The sequence below is a fragment of the Emydura macquarii genome, unplaced genomic scaffold (assembly GCF_026122565.2).
Source record: "Emydura macquarii macquarii isolate MOO-44397 ecotype Brisbane River unplaced genomic scaffold, CSIRO-AGI_Emac_v2 contig_3530, whole genome shotgun sequence".
Lineage (NCBI taxonomy): Eukaryota > Metazoa > Chordata > Testudines > Chelidae > Emydura > Emydura macquarii.
The window spans coordinates 9,287,454-9,308,611 of NW_027133667.1; the positions used below are offsets into that span (position 1 = coordinate 9,287,454).

General features: G+C 40.6%; 1 protein-coding gene across 5 annotated transcripts in view; it reads left to right on the top strand.

The window, feature by feature from the left end:
* WNK1 (WNK lysine deficient protein kinase 1) overlaps positions 1 to 21,158 on the top strand; it is a 154,437-nt gene that overhangs the window by 41,432 nt on the left and 91,847 nt on the right. For all 5 annotated transcript variants that reach the window (XM_067536276.1, XM_067536277.1, XM_067536278.1 and 2 more), the window contains exons 2-4: positions 2,127 to 2,299; positions 9,927 to 10,147; positions 12,122 to 12,279. In XM_067536276.1, coding sequence (XP_067392377.1) covers positions 2,127 to 2,299; positions 9,927 to 10,147; positions 12,122 to 12,279 — 552 coding nt within the window. The remainder of the gene's footprint in view (positions 1 to 2,126; positions 2,300 to 9,926; positions 10,148 to 12,121; positions 12,280 to 21,158) is intronic.

Consider the following 21,158-nt stretch of genomic DNA (forward strand, 5'->3'; position numbering starts at 1 on the left):
GGGAAGTTGAATGGTCTGAGTTTGAGAGTTGATGTGAGAAAGTTACAATATGAGAGCATAATGTAATGGAGTTATGGTCTAAAACTGATTTAGCAAAGTTTGTGGTACATCACTTTGGGGAGCATAAGATTTCTTTTTTAAAATACTTTCTGATGAATGCTATACACTTCGAAAAATGTTGTATTGGGAATGCTCTTAGCCAATTTTAACAGAAATTCAAGACTGTAGTAGAGAAAAATAAGGTTATTTCCTGGCTTAGTCTTGAATGGTTTTGCTAGGTTGTGGCTATAATTGGTTACTATAAATTTTAAAGCTTGATAGCCTTTTTCAACAATATAAGCTGATCTAAAATACAGTCTGAATATTTCTCTCAATTCAGTATGTGAATATTGTGTAGTATCAACACAAGCACATAGATACTTTAAAAATATATATATTTGGAGTCAAGACTCTGGACCAGTGGCTAGGAACATGATACACCCTATGTTCAGAACAGAGATTCTCATGTTGGAGGTTTTATGTGCTGGCCCAAATATCGAGGGCTTCTGGCAGGAAGCATGTTCTGCTGATAGATATGACGACTGTGTGGAAAAACACTGTGCATTGCTTTTTCTGTCATTCATTCATTCATATTGTAGAAACAAGTGCTATTCAAAGTTTAACTGCTCATTAGCTAGACCCTTTACTGTGTGCCTTATTTCTAGGGGACAGAAAGGTATTATTAGTTTCACACACAGACTGTAAGATCAAATCTACCGTTGAGACATACATTGAGATGAGATACCTATAAACATATATGTTTACTGCAAATTCAGGCTAGTGGGGTTTGGGCTAGTACTCTAAAAAAGCAGCTGTAGAAGCAGTCCTTTAAAGTTGCAGCTTGGGCTTTGAAGACCATCTTTCCTCCCTATGCTTCAGAGCCTGAACTGCAGCTTCAAAGTTCTGTAGTGAATCCACGGTTCTGAGATGTTTAGCTTAGTTTATCTTAGCTTAGCTTAACTGTTTCTTGGGTGAAGAAAAATAACCTTTGGGTGATGTAACTAGTTTGACCTAAGTTTTAGTGTGAACCAGCTCTAAGTCTCTAAATGTAGAGTTCAGTCCTGTGCTCCTGATCTTGATCTGCTTGCAGCAGGGAAATCCTAACATGTTTAGTCTGTATACAAAAGAGGCAATTCTGAAGCATATTTCTTAATGTTTGAGGATCCTTAAATGTATTAAACCATTGTATCACCTTTTCCCCTAAGGTTACGTCTATGTGTACAGCACTCTACCGGTGCAGCTGTACTGATATAGCTGTGCCGTTGCAGCACATGTGAAGATGATGCTCTGTGCCGACAGGAGAGAGCTCTCCCATCAGCATAAAAGAAGATGCTGCTGCTTGCAGAGGTCATGTCGTCACCAACTTTTATGTTGATGAAACTTACGTTGCTCAGGGGATGGAATATTTACACCCCGAGTGACAAAAGTTTTTGCTGACATAGGCTGTAATGCAGAGCCAGCAGAAGCATTAGTAGCTGTGAATATGACTTGTGGCCAGGTTAAGAGGATGTGAGCCCTGGTCTACACTACAAACTTACATTGGTATAACTACATAGCTTGGGGGTGTTGAGGATGCCAACCTAAGCCCCCTTGTAGACAACGCTATGTCGACAGGAGGACTTCTCCCATGACGTAGCTATCGCTTTTTGGGGAGGTAGAGTACTTGTGCCAACAGTACTTTCCTGTCAATATAAGTAGCGTCTTCACTAAGCTCTGTAAGTGTAGACAAGCCCTAAGACTAGTGACACTCTCTAGAGAGCAATTGTATGGCACAGACCACTAAATCCAGTAAGAGGCTGTAGTAATAGAATGCATCTGCACTTACATAGTGCATTTTAGAAAACAAACATGAAATATGCATTTGAATGATAATTGGGTGGAGTGAATTGCTTGCAATTGAATGGATCTGAGTTGACATTAGTAAGTTTCTGGGGTATGTGGGAATTGTAATGTGCAAGAATCAGCAGTTTGTCATGTTTTTCAGCTTGCTGCCCTTCCCTTGCGTTAAAGTGGATTGCTTTCTTATAGGTTCTTATATATAACCTCCTTTTTTTTTTTTTTTTTTTTTTTTTTTTTTTTTAAACTAGGATCGGAAGCTGTCAAAGTCAGAGCGGCAGAGATTTAAAGAGGAAGCTGAAATGTTGAAAGGGCTTCAGCATCCTAATATTGTTCGGTTCTACGATTCCTGGGAATCTACAGTGAAGGGAAAGAAATGTATCGTTCTCGTGACGGAACTCATGACATCTGGAACGCTGAAAACGTAAGTGAGCTCAGGCACATGAGGATGTGCAATCATGATTAGCATGAAATCAGAATATTGAAAGAAAATGGAAACCAATGTTGCTTTTTAGAATATCTAAAATCAAAGTCCAATTGCTAGAAGGGAGGCAAACTAAACCTTTCTGTAATCTTAAAATTACTGTTCAAACTGAATGCTTTTTGCACCATCATCGGCATAATGGGCCATCCTTTGAGATGGTGAGATTGACAGATTGTTTCATACAACTTTCCAGTATATACAGGCAGAAAAAGTGTTTTTTTTGTTTGTTTTTGTTTTTGTTTTGTTTTTTTTAATTTCAAGGATTGAGGATTGGATCACTGTTTGTATTAATTTCTTTGTATCTCCTCCACCCCTGTTGTCTTACATTTAGAATGTAGTGTTGTGGCCGTGTTGGTCCCAGGATATTAGAGAGACAAGGTGAGTGATGTAATATTTTTTATTGGACCAACTTCTTTCTGTTGGTGAGAGAGACAAGCTTTCGAGCTTACACTGAGCTCTTCTTCAGGTCTGGGGAACTTTGAGTTCTGTGTAAGCTCAAAAGCTTGTGTCTCACCAACAGAAGTTGAGCCAATAAGATATTAAGCTTGGGCTGAAGTGAGCATTAGAAAATTGAGTTGCAAGGGAGCCCTCTAGTGACGAATACAAGCTTACAAAGAACATCAGTTTTGGAACTTCCCTAGATTTAAGCTAGACATGACTGGATGTTCATTGAACATGTATGCGCATAGCTCTTGCCTGTGTGGAACTGGAATACCTTTAAAATTGTGATTTTTGGCTTAGTGCTAATAAAAAAGAGATTCAGTAATTCATTTCATTGCACTTGAAGTCTTTGACAGAACTTGAGCTGGAAACTGTCTGTAAACAAGTTCATAATCCATTGAGTCAAAACACTCAGACCTGCTGGTTTTTGCAAGGCTTACTGATGGCCACAAATGGACACAATTAGAGGAGGAAAAATGCCTCTTCCACTGAGAATTCTGGATTACATTTGCAGGGAAGTGCTTATCCCTTTAAGTGCTTCATCTGTTACTTGACAGTCCTGCAATCATGCATGTTTTTCTACCTGTGCCATGCCAAAGAACTGTTCAGAAAGTGGGTTTTTAAAGCTGGTTCAGCTGTCAAACAAGGCTATGCTCTAGGTTATTGCTAGAAATCCTTAATGCAGACTAGTTTGTTGGCCTGTTGGAAAGATTTGAAGTGGTGGTCACAGCTTAGGGCAGTCCCCCTCTGTGATTCAGCAAGGGCACCTGCTCCTGGCTCTTCAGCTATCCCTTTTGTGGGTGGAGATGTTTCTCCCCCCTCTGGATCTAGCTATTTGCAGGCTGAACAGTTCCTTGCCTTCACTGTGTATGTGACAGAGTGTCTAAGCAGATCGGCTTCACTTCTCTGCTCAGAGTTAGTACACAAATGACAATAAAAATGCCCAGTTACCAGGCTGCTTTTTATAAGCAACTCACATCTATTCTCAAGGTAAAAGCATTACAGCAATAAACACTTAAACAGTAAAAGAACCTAAATGTATGCGAATAAAATTTACCAGGTATTGCCTGCTCATTCCAAGAAAGGTTTGGTTGGTGATTAGTCCTTCAGATTAGACAGTTTTTAGCATTTGGGGAATTGTGAAAGGCAGGTAAAGACTGGGGAAAATATTAGATAGTTAACAATGATACTTAAAGATGATTTAAATTGCAGACATAATCCCTTATGCTGAATGGATCAGTTAGCATTTTTCCAATCTGCAGACTCAAGAAAAGGTCACTAAATTTTTTTACCTCGTTCACACTTTCAATTTCTCTGCAACCATAATGATGAGGCACATCTTTTTAAAAGAGGTTTTTTTTAAGGTTCCAGAGTATACATATGTGGAAAAGGCTGGTTTCCGTGACTGCAGAATATTGGGTCCCTGAAAGTATGAGTCTGAACTGTTCTTCTTTGACTTATTCCAGGATACACACATTAAAAGATGCCAATATTTCTGCTTCTCTGTTTTGTATCTTGGAAGCTTTTGAAAGCAAATCTCCCTTCTGGAAGATTTGATAGGCTTTTACCACACAGGGGTTGACAATGGTTCTTTCTGTCCCAGAATCTCTCCACCCCAGGAATGTCTTCCCATTAACTACCACCTTCTGCTCCCACTGGGGATCAGATGAGTCTGAGCTTGCCACCCATCCAAGTTTTACCCGGACAATCCAGTTTTTTTGGCTTTTGTGTCTGGTTCCCAGTTGCTAGGTGCCCAGTTTTCAACCGGACATCAAAAGTCTGCTTACCGTGGTGCGGGGAGGCGCTGGATCATTAACCTGTGCCAGCCGCTACTCAACTAGGGCTGCCTCCTACCTGCAGCAAGGCTCCTTGTCAGGCTGCAGCAGCTCCCATCCCAGCCCCAGAGCAGAGGGAGTCAACTGGGGTAGGGGAGGGAAGGGAGACGATCCGGTGAGTGATAGGTACGGGGCCTTGCAGGGTAGGGGGGGACGGGGCCATGGGGGGAAGAGGTGGGGAGGAAGGTGGGGCCTCAGAGATCTGGTTATCAGCAATTAGAAAGGTGGCAGCCCTAGTAGTACAACAGGACATGTATTCCGGTGCCTAGAGTGGGAGCCCATCTGCCACCACATCCTGTGCCCCAGGCTGTGTAACTGCTTTCCTCTGAAAGTTCAGTCACATGGTTCACTCTCTAGATAGAAAGAATAAAAAACTTTTAGATGAAACATCTTAACATGGTCTCAGATCAGGTTTGAAAACTGAAATGCACTGAGCTTCCGCATTGTCTAATGAAGATAATTCAGTCTTGGTTTACCTCAAGTACAGATTTATGGCCTATTAAGACCTTACTGAGCCACTAGAAAGACTCAGATCCTCTATCAGAATTAAATGTAATCTAACCAATACCAAAGTAATGCAGAACATTTCTACAGATTGGTAGCTTCTCTAAGATATAGCTTCTGTTTAAAGAATCTACTTACACAGTCCTATACTTTCCATGCACAGATATTACTTGGCAGTCCCTCTTCTAATCCTTACTACCCTTCAGTTTGGACTTTCTTTAACTTAAGTGCCATGAGGGAGATTTACCAATCTTACAACTTTGTGCTGCCACCTATGATTGTAGTGTCTGAGTGCCTTCCATATTAAATTGCCATAGCCAGTTGCCTAGTGGATTTCATAGCCTTCTGCTCACTTCCTTTTTTTGAATGTGAGAAGGTCTGTTTTATTATAGGGTTGTACTCTGCTTTCCTGAGAGGTCGGGAAGTGGGTATCACAATCTATTTTGATTTTGTTTTGAAAAGTTACTAAGAGAGCAACTGTATTATAGAATCTTATGGCTTAAATTTCATGTTACTTCTCTTAGGCCCTAAGCCTTCTCAGGAATCTGCCCACCAGAGTCCTAATGAATGTTAAAGTATGCAACTAGAATATAACGTGCTACAATATCTTTGGCAGAATTTAAAAGGGATGGTCTGGTCAAATTTGTCGGTTAGTTTTTGTTTTGTAAAACAAGTCCATGAAATTTATATAAATTAAACAGAAGTAGTTTAATAAACAAAACCTGCAGTATTTGCAGCCCATGCTAATGCATGAAAACAAAGTGAAATTAACTAGTCCATTTTCATTGTGAAAGATTAGAGAAGTGTAAAGAGCATAAATATAATTGATTTAAAACTGGTTCAGGTTTAATAATTTAAGTATCCTTATCTGTTAGGTATCTCAATGTGGCTTTTTAAAAACTGATGTTTGTCTAAAGCCGTTGACATGTTCATTGCTGTTTTTTAAGAGAGTTGCAGTGATTAGTTGGCTGAACTCTTTATAAGACAAAAATACTCAGTTTTCAAAACCATTTTAAGAAATGGTTCTCTTTCTCTGATCACTGAATAGGGCTCATATAACTGAGAGGAAGGATGACACTTATATGTCAACAGACTAGACTTCCTGCTAGTTAAATTTTGTTTAAAAAAAGACCCATTAAAAGAAAAAATGACCTTGTGCTCTTTTCTGCTGCTTTATGCTGTGAAAAGGTCTGATACTGTTGTATGGCTTTTTCTGCTTAGGTTTTACCTTCAAAGTCACTGTGCAATGTTGCCAACCTTACATTTTAGTTTTTACTGACATGAAGATCTCAAGTTGTTTTTGTTTTTTTTAAACTGACACTGTAAACTTTCTACTGACATCACTAAAAATACCATAATACAATAATGTCACGAAAGTGTGTACTCACTTGCGATATTCTGTACACAGGAATTTGGAATTACGCAATTGTTTTAGCTGCAATTAATTGATCAATCGGGTTCTTTGGGTGTGTGAATAATAGAAAACAGGAAATTGATAAAGTCATGGTTGTAGTTTTATGATGCAAGAAGTGATTCTGAACAATGACAGTGTCAAAATACAGTATGCTTTATTTCTACCCAATTTCATGGACATTTTTCATTTATTTACAGGTTTACGGACAGTATTAAAATTGTACATTTTTTTACTGACTGTCTGTAAATTTACGGATGGTTGGCAATCCTGTTTGGCCTTGTTGAGGGGGTCTGTGTGATGTAGACTCTCACACTTTAGTTGAAGGAGGGGATGCCCAATTTTTCACAAATATGGCCTTTCTCCAGAATGTCAGTGCCGACAAAAACAAAACCAATTCTAAACCATCTGACTAAAATCCCTTCCCTTTTGAATTGTTCAGCTTTCACTCAGTCTCTTGTGATGTTATTTCTCTAATTTCCTCAGTCATTTTTCCAAGCTTAGAGAATCTGAATTTCTAGTATAAAAACCAAGCAGTGGGGGAAGTGGGGGCGGAGGAGAAGAGCCCTTTCAGGCCCTTCTTTATACACCATAAAGGGATTAAGACCACTTTTCCCTTATTGCAGGTCATCTTTAAACTAATCCTTAATGCACAGTTTGCAAATCTGACTTTCCATTTGTTCTGTTGTGCTGTATTACTGCTGTCCAAAACTGTGCAATATAAGGATAGCAGCAGTCTGCCTGGTAATTAATTAATCTTTGTTTTAAGATACATTGTCTTCATTGGCGATTACTGCAGTAACTTTTACTCTGTTTCCTTTTTAAATGTTTGTATGAGCTTTAAAAGTGACATGCAATTAGTAGCTCATAACAGTGTTTTGGGAAAATTACAGCAATCCTGCAGGGATGCTGGTATGAGCCCAGTTCCTTTAGGAGTGAGGAACTGGCAGTAGACCAGCATATTTGAGAATCAAGAATGTAATTGGAGATCCCAGAAGCTGAAGTAGATTGCCACTACCATGTGACCCTTGGAACAGGCATGAAAGAGATGAATGATTTTGTCAGTAGCAAAAAGTATTTGAGCCAAAATCATGAGTGGTAGCTGATATGAACCAGAGCTTCTTTAATTTCCTTTCTTCCTGGATTTGCTTTTCCCTGTCCTTGTTCTCTCCTTAAATTGTGCTCAGAAACCAGATCCAGAGGGAAATCAGATTGCTTTTACAGAGCTATTTTACAGCAGGATTATCACCAGGAGCTTGATTGCAAGGGCTTTCTTTGAACCAGAGAAATTGTAGTAATGGGAATTAATGTCTTTGAGCTTATGCGGGCATTGGTCCAAATGATTTCATCAAGACTAGTTCTTCTAATGAACTGGATACACCAAAATCAGAACTCTCATGGCAGTGCTCTGAGATAATCATGATAATCTGTCTGTCATAGCATCACATAGTACTGACCTCAGTGCTGGTCACAGGAGTTAAGAAAACTGTCCTGTGATGGTGCAGGAGCGTTCTTGGGGACTGTTCCAAGACTATGGAATAAACTAATGACCATCACAAACATCACCACCTTTCTCTGCATGTGCAAAACACATTTCTTCAACCTTTTTCTCAAATATAAACACATAGCCACATGTATGTTTTTAAAAACAAGGAAAACCCTACATTGCACACAAACCTCCACCTGGGGAGAAGATGAGAATAACCAACCGACACATGACAGATGTTAGTCATGTTGCTTAATGCAGGTATGTGTTCAGAAACTACAGTGATGAAGTTGGTATAAAAACCTGTATAGAAGTGGACACAGATGAAGCCTGTTAACAAGCCTTGAAACAAAAGTTCCATCTCTGGCCTGACTCTTGTATTTAGACTTTCTCCTCAGACGTGGATTTCAAAAGGCAACAGTGTCAAGAAACTTGAGATTATTCCATGTCTTCTCTGAAAAGTGGTATAGGTTTGTTGCATCTGTACTGTTCATTCAGTGAAATACATCCTTTGGGCTTGAAGGGTCCCTCCATCTTCCCAAAGTTCTGATGTAATGAGTATAGATGGTGTTTTCAGTTAAGGTTTTTACGTGATCAAACCCTGTCTTGCATCTCATGAGACCTTTGAGGACTGCTAACAAGTTGAGGCAAGTTAAAACTGTACCTTGGGTCACTGGCTGAGTTGCTTGGATTACTATTTCAATAGCTGAGTGATTGCTACAGTGACTTCATAGCTGTCACTCACCGCCCAACAAAACTTCTATTAATTCAGAGTTGACATTTTCAAGTGTTTTCCTCTGCTGTGTCCAGAAATGGTATATTTATATAAGGTAATGGACAGAACTAGCTATTTAAGCACTACATTAGATGAAAAATGGGGGTGAGGGAGAATAACTTCGCTGAGCAGGTGGTGCAGCATTGAAGATGTCAGTTTTAATAAGGAATAATTGTAAAGAAGAGGCTTTAGAACCAGGATAAGAAAATCATAAAAGTAAGTGAAACCTTCAGCTATCTAAACAGCGAGAAACAGAAACCCACTTTGTCACATGCCCACAAAAGCTTATGCCCAAATAAATTTTAGTCTTGAAGGTGCCAAAGGACTCTCACTGTTTTGCTAAAAACAGCTACCCCTCTGGAACACTTCATCTATCTGTGTCTGAAGTCATATTGTGTCATATCAGTAATTTGTTATAACTGTAGAATTGGAGTTCCATTTTTCCTTCAGAACCATAAGCAGTCACCTTCTGGGTTGTAAACAAAATCAAATCGCAAAATGCTGAGGTAACTATATAGGCTAACCCAGCCCTCAGGCCCACTAAAAAGATGTATATGGGAGTCAATTTGGCAACTTGCTTAAAGGCTCTGGCCACACTGCCATGTAGGCAGACTTAACCAGCTATTTATGAAATCTTGAAATCTAACTAGTGACTTTTCTCTTCTGAAAGTTTAAAAGAACTGCAGATAGTGCATCAGTCTGTTTGTCAGCAGGACCAGACTAATGCAGCTGTCTAAAAGACAGCATGAAATATCTTTGAGTCATGGCTGTTGCTATCCACCCTTGCCAAAAAGGGGAATGATCTATGGATCTGCAGAACCAGAGATTCACTGTTCCTGTCCTGCCTACCTCCAAACACCTACTCGCTGCTTCCATAGCCTACAGCTCAATGCTGACACTCTGTAGTGGAACAATACTGTTCCACAGCATCCAGTGCACTGAAATTGTCATATAAATATAAATAGGCCACATGCAAATTGTAGTCTATTTTCTAGATTACTAGATTCAGTACTGTGCATTAGTTGTTTTCACACAGGAACAGAATTAATGGTGAAAGCCTAATGAATGAACATGGAATATGTATTCCCTTTTACTCTCACTGTTCTTTTTTTTAGGTATTTGAAAAGGTTTAAAGTGATGAAAATCAAAGTATTGCGAAGTTGGTGCCGTCAGATATTGAAGGGCTTGCAGTTTCTGCACACACGCACTCCTCCCATTATCCACCGGGACCTAAAATGTGACAACATTTTCATCACTGGCCCCACTGGATCAGTCAAGATAGGAGACCTGGGTCTGGCAACCCTGAAACGAGCTTCCTTTGCCAAAAGTGTGATAGGTAAGCAGCTATTGTTTTGGAGGCTGGTAGACCCAGTCCACTTACTCGGAAACTGGGCCCTCCCAGCAGAACTTTCACTCAAGTACTCTTCTTAAAATACCTGATCTGAGATCAGAAAAGTGATGCCTGTTTTGCTTCTGAGTTGTGGGGCTCATTTTGCTATGCTAATTAAATATTTTTTGTTGCAGGGTTTTGGTATCTTTGCTCCTAGTATTTGGATACAATCCTTGGAAGTATTTTGGGAATATAGATTTATTACCTTGCCCCCTCCCCCTGGGCTTAGCTGAACACAGTTGATAAAACCACTGCAGCTGCATTGGGGGATATAAAACTGATTTAAATTTGAAATTGTGTTTATTGCCAGTTTGTTTGATGGGTGAACACAAAGGGGTTTTGGTGATATACCTCCCCCATTCTATCAATAATATATCTTGATACTTACCGTTAGTATCTAGCCGCATACCCAAATCAGCTGGCTTGTCATATCTAACATTGTCAAGTACCCTATTTTAGTTTGAGATCTTTGGAAACTGACACCATTGGACTACCCTAGAAAATTGGTTTTATCAACTTTGTTCTGATAGTCTGAATATAATGCAGACTAACCAGGGAGCAAGGTGGTCCTTTTTAGTGTGCTGCTAACACTGATTTGGTGTCAGTATGGTTTATTAAAATACAGCAAGCTAATATTGCTGAATGGTCCTATACCTGTTCTCCTGAATACATTGCTGATATAAGTTTGCAGATGTTTTGCATGTTGTCACTATTAAAATATTTCCTGCTTCCTTACCAGGTTATTGTTTAAATATTGACAGAAGTGGAAAAGTATACAATGGCAATATATACAATTACATTACAAAACACCACCTTGCCATGTATTAGTTTTCTGCTTAGACCTTCAATCCTAACACTCTGTGTTCTTGCTAACAATTGGTAGACTGGTTAATCAGATATAATTGACTTCTGGATTTATGGGTTGTGGGGAAGGATCAGGGAAGTTAGGTTGACTATCTTCAAACAGTCTGAAATCTGGTTCGCTTGCAGGAAATAATTCACTGCTTCAAGTAAAAATACTTTGCACCTCTGGGTTGGAGGACCCCTGATCATATGGTGATCTTCACTTGTGGAGGGGGTGCTGTGATTAGTGCTTTAGGGGGCAGTGCATCTTCTGCAAACTCTTTAAATTGGGACTTGTTGAATCTGACACTCTGTGCTGTAACTCAATCTCTCTGTATTTCTAAGTATTTTTTGCCTGTAGGATGTTCCTCACTATTGCCTGTATCTGCAGTAGGCCTATAAAATATACTGCAGGTGAGAAGGTAAGTATGTGAAGAAAAGGGCTCTGGTGAGTGGCCTTTGCAGAAAATTACTTTTTTTCATTCCTTGTGAAGCTTTATATCTGTAGTGAATGGGTTTTTCATTGCAAGGCCTTTTCTGAACAGTTCCACTTTAGAAAGTAAATGGAGTGTTACAGGTCAGAGACTAGCTATGGGCTCTTACCAGTACTACTTTTTTGCAGCAGAGGGCAGACGGGTATGTTGAAATGAGCCTCATTGCCTCCTTTCTTAGAGAGGAGAAAGGTAAGTGTGTCTAACTCTCACTAGTATTTGGTTTGCAGCCTTGCTAGTCTTTTACTTTTTTCTCTCCATTTGTCTTCAATTTGATTGGATCATCCCTGATCCCATTTTTATTGTAGCCAAAGTTTCCCATTTCTGTCTTTATGTTGAGTAACGTATGAGGAAAGCAGTCAACATATGGACCTTCTGATTCCATTTCTTACAAAAGCCTTGCGGTGGGAAACCCCTGGGGTACTTCGATGCAACAGAATGACTAAGGGTTTCCTCCCTCTTCTTTTTGCCTCCACTTTCTCTTCTCTCACAGGTCTACCCATCCGCTTCCTTCTGCGGTGAGTAACGCCAGCAGCCTCTGCTCGCTTTGAGACATTTAGAGTCTGAATCGTTCTTTTAATTTAAGGTACCCCAGAGTTCATGGCACCCGAGATGTATGAGGAGAAATACGATGAATCCGTTGATGTGTATGCTTTTGGAATGTGTATGCTTGAGATGGCCACGTCTGAATATCCTTATTCTGAGTGCCAAAATGCTGCACAGATCTACCGTCGAGTGACCAGCGTAAGTCTTCCCATACCCCTTTGCTGATTCTAGAGCTGGTGCTACAGCTAACAAAGGAAGCTGGATAGCTTCATACAGTGCAAGAAGCAAAAAAGGGCACGCTGACAGATCTTCAGGTGGAAATGTAGAAGTTAGTTTGCTTAGCCCAACCTACGGAAATGCTAGAAGTGTGTGAACAGTGCTCAAAGGACAGTCACCGACAGGATTTAATACACTATTAGAAATCAGATTTTCAGCACACAGAATATGTTGGTATCCTACTTTCAGGTAAAACTACATAACAAGATACTATATCAAAATAAAACTCACTCCAAGATCACATGATATTTTCTGGCCCAGTAAAATTTTGTGCTTTTGTCTTGGAAGGGTAGTCTGAAGTTTTAGTCTCTGGGTTAACAAACTTTGGTCACAAATCTAGGGAACTCTGGATTAACAGACTGCCAATGCAGATCCTCATGTGTTTGTTTTTATGAGCCATTATAAATTAATAGTTTACTACCTCCTAAATTGCCTTTGTCTCCTTTGCTGTTGGGGCACTTTCCATAATTGCCCACTGAAAATCTTTTACGTAATCAACAGGTAAGCACCTCACAGAATGATGTGAACGAAGGTGCCAAATGGAGTGTTTGTAAAGGTGTCACTGCTTGGACCAACTAGGGAGATTTGGTTTTGTCCCAGATATTCAGATGGTGATATCTAAATAGTTTGAGCCACCAGTTTTGGCACCAAATCAAGATTGTAATGTTGAGTAGTTGAGAATGATTGACACATTTAATTTGAGTTCCTATGGTGGGTTTTGTTTTTTTAAGTATAATGTTGTGAACTAGTTGAAGGCTTCCTCATGAGGACGAGAACTCTGCTTGCTTACTTCAGCGTACTGCAAGACAGTAGTCTTCAGAAAAATAAGAATGAGGCGCATGATAGTACCCCTCAGAGAACTAAAAAAACAAACAAACCGAGAGTCCTGTAGCACTTTAAAGACTAACAAATTTAATTTCTGCAGGCATAAGCTTTCATGGGCTGCAACTTGTCTGTATCTTGACTGATTTTGAAAAATATATTAATTTCCAGTTGCAAGTAGAGAACCTTGTTGGTTGGCTTGCCAACAAATAATTTCCTTCCTCTGCTGGTGAGAACCCAATAAGTTTTCATATGTTTTTTTGTTAACTGTGTGATATGCCTTTGGAGATGGAGTGAGGATTTAAGAACCAATAAAATACTTAACTTTGGATGAAGCACCCATACAATCCATGCTCTTAATGCCTTGCAGTCTAAAGGATGGATGGTCAGAAGACAAAATTGACTGGGAAACACTGAAGAAATAATGTGCAGTATCTTTTTCATAGATATCATGATAGTAGTGAATCATTAGAAAGGATTTGAACAGGGAAAGGATGGTGGCTTGTGAGCCAGGATTGGGAGTGGATTCTGTGCATGAGGGAGAGCATGGAAAAAAGCATAGAGGCAGGAGTAGTGGGGGAAGAAGTGTACTTAGGTTGGCATTGGTGGCAAATTGAAGAAGGTGGGAAAAAACCTACCCCACCCCCCCTCTACAATAGCGGTGTTGGAGGCATCTTACAGGCAAGATGTACAATTATGATCTGGGATTTTCCAGTTCTGTAGGGCTGCTGTCTGCTTTTCCGTGCTTATTCCTGCCTTGCTCTCAGCTGAACCAGAAAAGGCGAATAAAAGAGGGGAGGACAAACTACTTCAATGCTCTCTAATATTTTTTTTGTTTAGGTGCCTTAAAGTTTTTGCTGCTCTCACTAAGAGAAACCTTCAGTGCCTCACAGTGTCTAAGTGAAGTCTCGAGTTGATGGACAAGATTCTTTGCTCAGTTTATCTAAAGAGGGAGAAACTAAGCTACAGGGGTAGAGGCTCTCAAAACAGTAGTGGAGTTTGGCTGTGGCTGAAGCTGTATGACTAACACAACTAGTCTGCTCAGCTTGCGTGAAAGGGAAAAACTTGTCCATGGGAAGAGACTCTCCTGGAGGCAGTCTCAGACTTGGAGAAAGGGGCTTCAGAGCTTCCACGTGTTATGGCATCTTAATGAGCACTCTCTCCCCTGATCTGTGATGTGCTTGAATGGATCAAAGATTTCAACTTGGCTTCTAAATTTTGCCAGTTTCCAGCTAGACACCTGTTAAATGTAAATTAGAACGCCTCTTAGAGAACTTTACTAAGTTGATTTTGCTGCCCTTTCCCCAATTTTTTGTGACCATTCCAGTAAGCCTTGATGTAAAGAGGAAGAGGAAGTGTCCACTGATGCTGAGTTGTAAGCAGAGTCCCAGATACTAGCACATACTTGCTGAGGCATGTATATTGCAGAACTTCCTTTTAGTCCTCCTCTTATCTGGCAGATCAGAAATTGCTTGTGCCTCTCCTGGTGCCTGCTGACTTCTTTGCTAAATTATGCTCAGACTGTAATGCTTCTATCAATCTTTTCCCTCCTCAGCCTCCTGAGGGGAGGGCATCTATTTTATTTTCATTTCAGTGAAGTATTTATCTGAAGTGGGTGGATCAGTTCATTAAAACCTTGTTCAAAATGGAATCTCTCTGAACCCCTGCTAACAAAGGAGCTAGGAGATTTCCTACCATTGGTGGATTCAAGGACACCTGCCTACACATCCCAATTACTCAGACCCACCAGAAGTACCTGAGGTTTATGATGGCGCTTCCAATTAATCTTTTTTACGTTTGGCCTGTCATCTGGCCTGCAAGTGTTCATGAATGTCCTGTAGCAATAGTCACCCACCCCCTGACCCTGAGTTTTTTGTGTCCTTATTTGAATGGCTGGTTTATCTGGGCACTCACAAGACTGTGTCAACCAAGCAATGCAGGAGATGCTAGATTTGTTTAATTTACTTGGTCTCGTAGCAAATTGGAGAGGGGGAAAAAGCACCCTTACTGCATTCCCTTAGGTCCGAGCCAGAATACACACCGTCTTGGATATGAGCCTCTGGTTGAGAAGGTCTCCTGGATGACCTGCTCAGTGCAGTGAACATGTTTCCTAAGGGAGATGGCTCCATATAAACATCTTCAAAGTGTATGGGCTAATATAGGGAATGCCTGTGTTAAATGCAACATCGTGGCTATAGTTGTATTTTTGAACAACCTGGGTTGCTTTTTTGTACTGCCTTGCTGCGGGAACCCTGGCCTTTTTGTTCTCTTGGCAATTGTCAGTAAGGTCCTACAGGTTCTGTCACCATAATTGTACAGCAGACTGCTTATATTAGTGCTTCCAAGAGTAGTTACCAAAGTCAAGTCCTGCAGCACCTCCCTAAAAATTGGGGAATTTCTCATGTAGACCTGACTACAAAGAAATTCAATACCAAGTGTTCTCTTATCAGTGGATACCCAAACCCAGCAGGCCCAGACACTGCAGCACTGACCTGGGATGAATATTATTATTCCTTGGAATTTCCACTGGGTTACACATTCCTCCCCTCTCACTTGTATTAAGGGTCTACACTGGAGTTGGAGGCTTCTGTTTTTGCTAGCTCTGATTGAGCTAGCATGGGTATGCCTATCTAAGATAGAAATTACACCTCCAGCTCCAGTGTAGACATACCCTGAGAAAACTGCTTGTCATGGGACTTCTTTAATTCTAATTTCCTGGTGGAGTTGGTAGGAAGACCTACTACTGTTCACCCAATAGCTAAGAGTTAATAGCTAAGAGTTCCCCCCTTACATCAAAATTTTCCATATCAAAACTAAGTGCCCTACGTCTCTCAGCCTAGTTTATAATAGAACATTGCTGCAGGAATTTGGGATTTGCATTTGGGTGGCCCCACACCATGCTGTATCCCTGAAAAATGTCTGTTGCTTTATATTAGAGGGCGTGGGTTTTTTTTCCATTGTGTGAAACAAGGTAAAGGATTTCCTGCTAAGTTGGGATTCTGGCCCATCTTGAGTATCCTGCAGAAGGCTTTGGTCAGTGGCCAGCAGTTAGATCTTAGCTCTTTTAGGATTCAAGTCTTTGTGCTAAACCATTTTATAAAATCTGATCAGTAGGGGACCTCTTATTGGTGTGTCACTTTCTGGGTGGCATAACCTTGCCCTCTAGCTAACTCTCCATTACCTTCAGGGAATTGGAACGTAGTTTTCGTCATGGATTTTATATGAACCTACTTTTGAGCCTCATCTGTGATTTCTGGTTCTTTTCTCCAGAAAGTTGTTTTTGGGTAGCAATCAACTCAACCGGGTGCATGGGAAAGCTCTCTGCTCTTTCCTTTATTCCTCCATATTTAATCTTCTGTAATGAAAGTGTGGCTCTGTGTACCAGTCCTAGCTTTTACCAGAAACCCTGTTGCCATTTCAGCTAACCAGGACATCTCCTTTGGAGTTTTGGTCCCAATCTAGGGCAAGAATGGAAAAGCCTGTTGCTATCCATTGGACTTCAAGAGCAGCCCCCCTCTGTACTTAAATCAGAAATATTTGTTCTCTTGTTAGAGTTCAAACGCAGGCCTCAGGTAGCCAGATTCATCATGGATAATTTGATCAGGTGCAGTCTCGAAGTCCTACAGACCCTCAGAGTTTCACTGGCCAATATAAGTTAAAGCTCAGTTTGCTAGAGCCATGGCCATCATCTGGGCTGGAGAGAGGAGATGTCAATAAACAAGCTTAATACAGCTGTAGCTTGGTGTTCCTTGTACTCTCATTCTCACCATGCACAATTTATGCAGGGGGTTGTGGACTTAGCCCTTGATTGCAGAGTATTTAGAGCAGGGCTTCCCTGAGAAGCTCTGTTCATGGGGAGTAGGTGAAGAGATTAGAGGTTTTTTTTCTTCTTCCCCTGCTTTTTTTGCCCTCAAGCTCCCTCTTCAAGTTGAATCTGGAATCTCTTGTTCTCCTCCCCTAGTGTGGGTTCTCACTTAAGTGGTGCTTTCCAGAACCGAGCATGTATGTGCTGTAAGACTGATCCACAGCAAGGCATGCTCTCATTTGCTGGCTAACTTGCTTTCTGTGGCCCAGTTGAGACAGGATCACAGATATTCATCCTACCAAGCTTTCCAAGTTCAAGCATTGTTAGGGAGATAGAATGAGCAATTGCCAAGAACCACTCTAGAAAGTGGAGGAGGGAGCCCTAGAGTTGGGCGAGCCCTTGATTGCCCAACACATGTCAGAGCAAGTGAGGAGGAGGAGCCCATCATCTGTGCTTTCAAACCAAGCACAGAGAGCATATTAGCTGGTAAGTAGGAATATAACTCTTACCCAGTGGACAAGATCACTTCAGATGGGGTTTTACCTGTAACCCACTTGGACAAGCATGAGTATTCAACGAAAACTTGACACCAACCCAAGTTGTCTTCAGGCTATTGTTAGTTTCTCAGTTACTGTGTGCCACTGAGTGGACAGCAAGCATGCTTAGTTTGCTCTTCCTGCATATCTTTCTGGCTTTGGTTTAAATAATTTCATTCCTAAAGGGGTATCTAAAAATACAAAAAGGAAAACAAAAGCTCTGCTTGTGTGGCAGTCCTGTCAGTAATTCTTCTATGCCATACTCCTCAACTAGTGCCTATCTGTAACTTTTAAAGACTTACTGGTTTTCCAGGCCCCCAGTTGTCAAGTAATGAAAGATTTCACATGCTGAACTGTCTTGGATTTATGACCTTTAAACACAAACTTATTTCAGAAATGTTTTTCTCCTGACTTTTTTTTTTTTGCTCCCCAGATATGGCACCCCTTTCCATATCAGCTCTTAGTCACTATTCTGGTCCTCTGCTTGCCACTCATTTATCCCCTGTGCTATATACAAGATTGATTTAATTGAACCCAGTTTAACAGGGATGGTCTCTGAGGAAGCTTCTGATATTCAAGATGTTTTTTCTTTGAAGATCTCCTTGTTGTGCTAGAATATCACTAACCTACTGATGTTGACCTTCTTTGCTCTTTTTTTCAAAGCTATTTCGTATAGGATTGGAGGAGGACAAATTGGACACACGTCTGCATCTTGCAGGCCTAAAGCTAGTTGCTAATGTGACATTCATTTCACCCTCTAAACTATTTCTTCCAAACCCTACAAATTCTTGGATGAGAATACATAGTTGTTCCTTTAAAGTAGATTGTGCTATAGCTAATAGCACTAGAATAGATAATCGAGGAAGCAGTGCTATTCTCCAAGATCTAGATAAGTGCATAAATATCCTCCTGAAGAAATTCTAGGAATGATTCTTTTCCCACTAAGGTGTGATCTGTGCACTAGCTGCTCTTGCTGTGGAGACCTAGGTTCAGTTTTGTATAATGTCGTGGAGGAACGCTCTTCGGAGCTGTGGCTGGTTGGTAGGTGGAGAATACACAGTGTTAGCATTGGTTACATTTGGGCACATCTTGAAAAGTGAAATAAATTTGGTCCTATCCTGGTCTCTAGTGGACATCCTCCACAACATACAACTTTCACACAGTTCTGTACAGTTGAGACACCATTCCCAATTTCTGTTTAGGAAAGCCTGGAACTGGAATAGGAATGCTGTCATTACTGAGACTTTTTGGTAGAAAGAGATGAGTGAAGCAACTTGGATGGCACCTTTTTGTATTGGACCAAGAAATTGTCAGGGCAGTCAGTTTAAAGCAAACTAAAACTCAGTGAACAACTTTAAATAAGAGATGGAAAGAAAAGGACTTGGATGAAATTAACTTCAGTTGCATTGTGCTATATAGGCAGTAAGAATTAAGGATGGAAGAAGCGGGAGCAGAACTACCTAAGACTAACTTGTGATCTTGTTGTACAGAAATTATAGGAAAATTAGCCATGTTTTAAAAAGTGTGCACTGATTTATTTTTCTTTCAAATACAAACATGAGTGCTGTGCAGAAGTGGGAATAATCTTACAAAGGTATAAGGATCAGGAAAAATAACTTTGCAAGATGAAGGCTTAGTTTCTGTCCCACTCGCCTCCCAATAAATTTGAGATTTGTGCAACCTAGTTCAGTGTAACAAGTGGAATAGCCCACGTGCTACTTTAGAAGAGAGCAGGACTCCTGGGGCTAGAATTGCAGGCATGCAAGCATTCGGTATCTTCTGTTGAAGTCTTTGCAAAATTTGAACTCAGGGATACTGCTGAGAGAGAGGTAGCAGACTCTGTGTTTGTGAAATAGAACTTGCAGCTGCTTAGAGGATTCAGTTACATGTCAAAGGACACTCTGCCCTTGAGCTTCCTGCATTGTATTGTTCACCTTAAACATCCATATGCCATCAATTAAGTGTTTTACGTGTTTGTCATCACATGTCCATTTTGTGTACTCCAGGTTTCATTAAGTTAGGCAGTGTTTTTGCATCTCTAAAGTGGCCTTATGTATTTGGAAGGCTTCAGTATTCCATGTGGGAGACCATGGACTGACTGTGTAAGACTTGATTACATTTTATAGACAGCCTGTTGAAATATTCATCACCAACTTTAAATAAAATAAATCTGGTTTAAAGACCTGAGAGTTCATGCTCTAGGATCCACTAATGGAAGAGTACTGCATGCATAGAAGATAAATGTCTTTGTTCTGGTGTAGAGCCAGGGGTCTTGGTGCTATAATAGCAGAATGGAGAAGGATTGTGGATGGAGGGATAGCAGTGAAAAGTGGGCCATTTCCCTAGTTGGTGGGGAGCCAGTGTAGCTCTTTGGCTTTGTTTGGCATTGTCAGAGGAACTAAAACAGTAAGTGGGAACTAAAACTAACCCATTGTTTTATGGATATAAGAGCATTCCCTAAATAGGGCTCATACTAGTGAAGTAAATTCTGGGTTAGTGGAAATGAAGACTTGTCCTTGTGCTACACTCTAGTAGTGAAACTGATGGCATGAATCATGTTTAAAATTAGTTTGACTAACATGGTTTGGTTGTGTTAACTTTAGACAAGCAGAAATGTTAAGCCTGGTTGTAAAATGCTTCTTAAAAATAGCTGTGGGTGGTGTAAGTGGCCAGGCAAATAAACAGTGTGAGCAGTCTTTAAGGGTATTTAACTTGACAGATTCTGCTGACTTTTCAGGGTTTTCAAATCCAGATCTAAGTGGTGGTGATTTTGAGCAGCTTATTGAGAGGAGAATGAACTTGACGGCCTATAATTCGATTAGCAGATACTCTGTAGAGCAGATAGAAGGTGCATGGCTACATGCCTTCCTCTTTCTGTTTCTGCCTCTAGCCCCCTACATTTTTGTTGTGATAATGCCCCGTACCCCAATCAAGATCTGTGCTATGCCTTCACAAATGCACAGATAGATATGATCTGTGGCCTGGGGAGCTTCCCATCAGGGCTGAGATGGGGAGAAGGGAGCAGTATTCCACATGATTGGTAATATACAGAACAGGTAGGCTGGCCTGTAGCTAACTCCCTCCCTCCTCAAAAATCTGCCATTAGCCCCGCTATCCATATTGCATTGATTGAGGAGAGAGGCAAAGATGTAGCTAAAGGGCGGAGAATCCACCTATAGTGGGGAAAAATGATAAGCCCTATATCATTCGCACCAGAGGGGGAAAGATACTCCCTGAAGATGTGATGGGGAGAAAAAGAGCCCACCAGCCACTTCTTGAAGTTGATTCTACTCTAAAAGCAGTCTTATAGGGACCTGTGTGTTAATGACTCCAATCAAGTGTGTCTAGGTTACAAGTCAAAATGTCTTATCAATTCCAGACCCAGACCTGTAACCTCAGCCTGAGATCAAAGATTCAATTTGAGCTCTTTCTGGCTCATGTACCACCACTAACAACTATTAGATTGTGTGGACCAATTCTGCCCTGAGTTTCATGTATGCAGTACTACAAAAAATTACTTTACAGCAGCCAAAGCTGTGCTAAAAGTATCACATACCAAATAATTCCCTGTACAGAAAAGCTTAAATTTGGAGATTGGATGAGGGAAAGCAAAACAAAGGGCTTTGGATTGTGCTATA